The 6,427-nt window shown below is 43.1% G+C and overlaps 1 protein-coding gene across 1 annotated transcript; it reads left to right on the plus strand.

The window, feature by feature from the left end:
• Positions 1 to 287: 287 nt before the first annotated feature.
• LOC104404018 (integrator complex subunit 4-like) lies at positions 288 to 6,304 on the plus strand (the record flags this gene model as incomplete). Its single annotated transcript, XM_010012341.1, has 7 exons — positions 288 to 482; positions 3,318 to 3,435; positions 4,287 to 4,393; positions 4,595 to 4,780; positions 5,109 to 5,159; positions 5,801 to 5,889; positions 6,184 to 6,304. Coding segments are annotated over 7 exons (867 nt in total), but the record flags the coding sequence as incomplete, so codon positions are not given.
• Between the last annotated feature and the right edge of the window lie 123 nt (positions 6,305 to 6,427).

Here is a 6,427-nt window from a genome sequence, read left to right on the forward strand (position 1 = left end):
CTGATGGGCATGGGAGAAGTTGTGTTTGCCATGGGACTGGAAGGGGCAGGATTTGCCTCAGGTTGGTGGGTGGAGAGGCAGTGTTTCCCATGGTCAGGGTCTGCCTGCACAGGAACAGCCACAGGGGGCTGAGGATGTGTTTCATTCTGAGATAGATGAGGGAGAGGCCAGGGACTGCTGTGGTGCATAGGAGCTTCCTCAGGCTTGGTGCTGGAAGAGTGCTCCCTCCATGAAGGAGTGGGTCAGGATTTGCTGTGTGTTTCTGACCAGTGTCTCTTTGCCCACAGCAGCAGCACGAGGACGTGTCCGCTAAGAAGCTGAGGCTGACCAAGCCCAGCAAGTCAGCAGCTCTCCATGTGGACCTGTGCAAAGCCACCTCGCCTGCAGATGCATTGCAGTACCTGCTCCAGTTTGCCAGGAAGCCTGTAGAAGTGGAGAGCGTGGAAGGGGTTGTCAGGATCCTGCTGGAGCATTATTACAAGGTGGTGAAGCTGGGAGCCAAGTGTGCTGACTGATGTTTCCTACCTTGCTTTTCAGTTCCTGTAGCAGTGGAGAAATGTTTTAGCTGCTGCTTATGCTGTGAACAAAGCCCTTTAAAAAGATGCTTCTGAAAAGCTTTTCAACAAAAAGATATTAAGAGCAGAATAACAAATAAATAACAGAAGCAATATATGCTTTATCATATCCAGATATTAATCCTTTACTTGATAAAGCAAAGCGTTACTGCATCTGACAAAGCTGAAGTATTTGTCATAAATACCCTTGTGTGACTCTGTCTTTACAACTGAGTCTGTTTTGCTTTGAACTTACACCAAAACTCAGCTGCATTTTATCTCTTCCTGTATTTCACCTGCTTTGACTTGTGTCTTGAGACTGATTTACATTAGGCCATTTTGAGGAGAGCTTATTTTGGTCACTGGGCTAGTTGCCCACTCACAAGGGTGTACAACTTAACTTGATCTATTTGTTCTGGGAATCCTTCTGTTGTTCCTGGGCAAATAATGCAGCTTATTTGTGTTTGAAGTTTGTGTTGTAGCCTTTATGAGAAGAGAGACTCTTAAATCTGCAGACGGTCACATTCTCAAGTGCACAACCTGTTAAACATATCAGCTTTCTAAAGCAGCACAGTCCTGATAATATTTTACTGTCCAATAGCTGATAATATTTTACTTAAGGACAAAACTTGCTGAAGAACTGGTTTATTATAAACCAGTATCTCCAGACAACTTGCACTGGAACTGATCTTTCAGAAGCCTCACCCTGGAAGCTGTGACTGTGGTGGAAGCTGTATGATGATGAGTTTGTTTGTAGTGTTGTGGTTAAGGTGGTGCTGCAGCCTCCTGCTTCTTCATCCCTTTATATTAGGATAGGACAATCCTCAAACAGTCCTGTTGGCCTCTGACATGGATCAGGAAAATAATCTGGCTTTTTCTTTCTTCTCCCTTTTCCCACCCATGGCCCTGCTGATGGTGGATTCAACACCAGAGCTGAGCAGGGGGAGTGTTGTGATGTGTGTGGGAAAGCTGGGGGGCAGGATATTGTAAGCTTTGTTGTGACAAGTGTCTTCAAACAGTGGCCTGAGGTTATCCTGAAGTTCCTTTCCTGTCTCCTGAGGGTGATTGGGATGAGGGATTAGAGGCACCTTCACTTAGTGGTGTTCTGGTTGTGATGGTCTGATGGCAATCAGACCTGCACGCTCAAAGGACAACTTTCTCTATTTTCCTGATGAGGATCGTTAGAAGGAGGGAGAAAATGCCTTTTGGGGTGAGAGGCTGCTTGTAGCTCCATAATAACATTACAGGTATTATTCATAAGCGTATTAAAAATACCTTTTTAAGTGTCCTTTTGAAATCATTGATTTCTTCTGTATCCATGGAGAGAGTTGTCCTTTTCTTAGAAGAACTTGAGTAATGGAGAGTGAACAGTACATGTGTAAACATAGAATCATAGAATGGTTTGGGTTGGAAGGAACCTTAAAGCTCCCCCAGGTCCAACCCCTGCCACGGGCAGGGACACCTTCCACTAGAGCAGATTGCTCCAAGCCCCTGTGTCCAACCTGGCCTTGAACACTGCCAGGGATGGGGCAGCCACAGCTTCTCTGGGCACCCTGTGCCAGCGCCTCAGCACCCTCACAGGGAAGAGCTTCTGCCTTGTATCCAACCTGAACACACTACTGTGGAAATCCATGTGTCCTACCACCAACGTCAGCTGTCCAGTGACAGCAAATGTCAAGGACATAATTTCAACCCTGAAAAGAGAAAATGCTTCTCAGCTCAGCTGAGAAAGAGAGAACTGCTGTGGGTTTCGCCTTTGTCACTTGTGGCGTGTGTGTGATGCTCAAGTCTCTCCTGAACACTGTTGGAAGATGTAGAAGTTGCATCTGTAATACTTCTTCATGGGTTGAACGATGTAATGTGTGTAATATTTCTGCACAATTGCTTGTGCAACAAAAACATACTTAGATTGGCAAGATCTAAGTATGAAATTCGACTTCTTTTTGTCTTTCTACCCTGAATTGTTTGTTCTTGACAGTATGATGGAAGAGGGCTTCCAGTTACAACCAGAAGTTCGTGTGCATAAGTCTATAGAAGACTCCAAATAATTCCATGAAATGCATGAGCTTTTAAAATGAATAGTAGTTTGTGAAGCTTATTTATGTAATTATCACTTGGACAGCTTTGCTGTTGCTTAAATGAATCATAGAAGCAACCAGGTTGGAAAAGACCTTTAAGATCATCAGGTCCAACCATTACCACAGTATTGCCAAGGCCACTACTAGCCCATGTCAACATGAGCAGATGTTTGCTGCTAACATATGCTTCTACTGGTTTATGTAATTTTTACCTTGCTGTGATGGATTTCTGTAATTTCTTGCTGTCAGATTGGCAAGATTCCTCCCCACCAGGAAGAAGAACAGTTGTTTTCTGTAGCCCCAGACCCTGCTCTTCAGCAGAGATCAAGAGACCATCAGCCTCAGTTCATCTAAAATCCTTCCATTTGCTCATTCAAAAAGATATTAATGTGAACAACACTGAGTTTTCTGGCATCTTGAAAACCTGATTTATTTAAACTTCACATTTCCAAACAGGATGAAAGTAATTTTTAGGAATTGTGAGCAAAAGAATCATTTTGAGATGTGCTGGAAGCTGCCACCTAAATGGTTTTGTGTGGTTGATTTCGCATGGGATGTTCTGTGGGTGTATAGAAGAGGAAGCAGCCTGACAGTAGAATTCAGACCCTTGTGCTGAGTTATAGGTTGGTCCTGCCTGTGTGTAGTGGAAACTGGGAAATAAATGAGGTGTCTTGTTTCCTTCCAGGAGAATGATGCCTCTGTAAGGCTGAAGATCGCTTCCCTGCTGGGCTTGTTGTCCAAAACTGCTGGGTTTTCCCCAGACTGCATCATGGATGATGCCATTAACACACTTCAGAATGAGAGTAAGTCCCAGTTTTTACATGGTGCCTGAGATCAAGGCAGATTCATCCTGTCTTTTAAGCATTTAGGACAGTGGTAAGGCCCTTACAACTGAAGTGTATAGTTGGGAACTGTTGCTCAGAGCATTTATGTTCTGCTTTTGGGAATGTTAACAGAAAATAGCATATTCTGAGGAGGAGAACAATGTTCCTCAGACCTGCCTGCTGTGTACCTTTGTTTTAAGGAAGTGCAAACTTTGCTTTTCCATCTCTGTGAGACCTATTGCTTCTGAAATGCTCTGTTCTAGAGGACAGTCTTAAAGTGGAATCTTGTTTGAAGATGAAGTTTTCTTTCTTACCGTGCATTAGTTTATTCCTGTTGGATTTATAATAGACAGTAAAATAGAGGTTGTCCTGTTTGTGGTTTCATTACAGTCTGTTTTTATTTTCTATGTTATATTCACACTTTGTGTGGGCTTTATGTGATATAGTTTAATTTTAATGTCATTTATAGAATCATGGAGTGGTTTGGGTTGGAATGGACTTTAAAGCTCATCCTGTCAGGGATGGGGCAGCTTCTCTGCAACCTGTGCCAGGGCCTTACCACCCTCACAAGGAAGAACTTCTTCCTAAGATCTAACCTTAATCTCAGTTGTAAGTGCTGGTAGGGTTGAGTGAGCTCAGCAGAGAGCCACTCAGGTTGTTGGTTGCTGGAGTAAGCGATGTGCAGAGGAGAAGCTGAGGGAGCTGGGCTTGTCCTGGCTGTAAAAGGAGAAGTTTTCAGGAGGACCTTCCAAGCCTGATGAGTGTGTGATTCTGTAGCTGCTGAGAACTCACTAAAGAGGTACAGAGCCTTTCACTGCTTTGTTTTGCAGAGTCTCACCAGGTCCTTGCTCAGCTGCTGGACACCCTGTTGGTGATTGGCACAAAACTCACAGAGAATCCACCTGTCAGGATGAGACTGGTAGAGGTAGCCTGCAAGGTAAGGCAGCCTCCTTGGGGCAGGAAGCCTTTATCACTGCCACAGGAGAAAAAACACGTGGTCTCAGTGTTTAAATTCTCAACAAACTTAAAGTACTAGCATGTTACTAGCTGCTAGGAATCTTCATATGATTAGTTGTTACAGGGGGCTGAAAGAACAAGAAGATTCCAATTCCATCTGTTCTGTTTTTCCATTCCACAGCATCTGACAGATTCTTCCCATGGTGTGAGAAATAAGTGTCTTCAGTTAATTGGCTGTCTTGGACCAGTGGAAAAAGGTGTTGCAAAAGAATCTGAAAGCCAGGCTGCCAAAGATGTCCAGAAGATAATAGGAGATCATTTTAATGATCAGGACCCTCGTGTCAGGACTGCAGCTATAAAAGCCATGGTAAGTGGTGCTGGTGCAGTTGGACAGAGCTTAGGTGACATGGTCTGGTGTGAGGTGTCCCTACCCATGGTAAGGGATTGGAACTGGATGATCCTAAGGTTCTTTCCAACCCAAACCATTCTGTGATTTGAAATACTTATAGCCAAGATAATGAAATACTTTAATATAGCAGGAATCAAGAAATGCAAGCAAGTAAGTTTACTCAAAGCAGAAAAAAGAGCAGTGAAAACTTGGTCTGTGTCACTTAAGCCTATAGTTTATATAGGTTTATATATTTATATATATAGTTTACATATTTACATAGTTGTTTATGTTTGTTTTTCTGTAGCTGCAGCTTCATGAAAGAGGATTAAAACTGCAGCAGGCTATTTACAGCCAGGTAAACCCTTGTATTTCTATTTATTTTGTCCTTGTGTGCATATCCTGCTTTTTAGATTCTGTGACAATGTGCTTGGAGAGGAGGAGGACACTAAGCAGAGGTGCTGTATCTTGCACTTAGGTTGCCTGTATTCCTTATTGTCCTGTGGCAGTGGAAATGGAAATCTCTTTAGCATTATTGTGCTTAACTGCACTGAAGCATATGCTGTGATATGTATTGTTGGGGGAGGTAATTATGGGAAGGACAAGGCACTGTGTGGTTATTAAAGTCTTCTGGCAATCTCAGTGTCTTAACCCCTTGTTTATTGGAGCAAATGCATGAAACCTGTATCTGTTATGTCAGTCAGGTTGCAAGGGTGAAGCCTGCAACAAATTAGTTCTATTACAGATTCACCTTTCATGTTTCCTGCATAGTACAGCCAATTCTGGAGTGTTACAGCATGTGCCTGATGGACTTTAGTAGGACAAGTCTACCTGATCAAACCTAGAAATACTAGAGAGTAGAAGGGAAGACTAAGTCCACTCTGATTTTTTTATCTGTCCTAACTGATTCCTGGTGAGGATCCTCATTGCACTGTGAGAAGTGAATGACAGCTCAACTAGAGATGTTTCAGGTAGATTGGACTGTGAATCTTCTTTCAGGCCTGCAAGCTGTTGGCAGATGATTATGAGCAAGTGCGTAGTGCTGCAGTTCAGCTCATCTGGGTCCTCAGCCAACTTTACCCTGAAAGGTATGTGCTGGATGCAAAATGACTCAAAATATTGGCAGAGTAATCATCCTAATCCTGAGAGGTTTGTCCTAAGAGTGAGTAAGTCCTACTTACTAAATCCTAAGAGTTAGTAAGTCTTAGGAGTAGCTGATGTGTACGAATTGCCAATACCTCATAAGAATGCACTGATCCAGATGAAGTTTTGGCTCCTGGTACTTGTAGCACATCCATAGGAATTCAACATAGCTGCTTCTTACTTGATGCCATCCAGCATGGTGTAAGATCAGCAAACTGAGTGCTGTTTCTCTGTGATAGCATTGTCCCAATTCCTTCTTCTAATGAAGAAATTCGCTTGGTTGATGATGCCTTTGGCAAAATCTGTCACATGGTCAGCGATGGCTCCTGGGTTGTTAGAGTTCAAGCGGCCAAGTTATTGGTAAGTTGCATTCTTCTCTTCTCTAGTTAAGAATAGTTCATCTTCTGTTACTTTAATTTCACATATATTTGAGAAGAAATGGGAGAACGTTTATCCCAGGCACAGCTACAGGCTGGGCGGAGA

This window comes from Nestor notabilis, unplaced genomic scaffold (assembly GCF_000696875.1).
Source record: "Nestor notabilis isolate BGI_N333 unplaced genomic scaffold, ASM69687v1 Scaffold30683, whole genome shotgun sequence".
In the NCBI taxonomy this organism is placed as follows: domain Eukaryota; kingdom Metazoa; phylum Chordata; class Aves; order Psittaciformes; family Psittacidae; genus Nestor; species Nestor notabilis.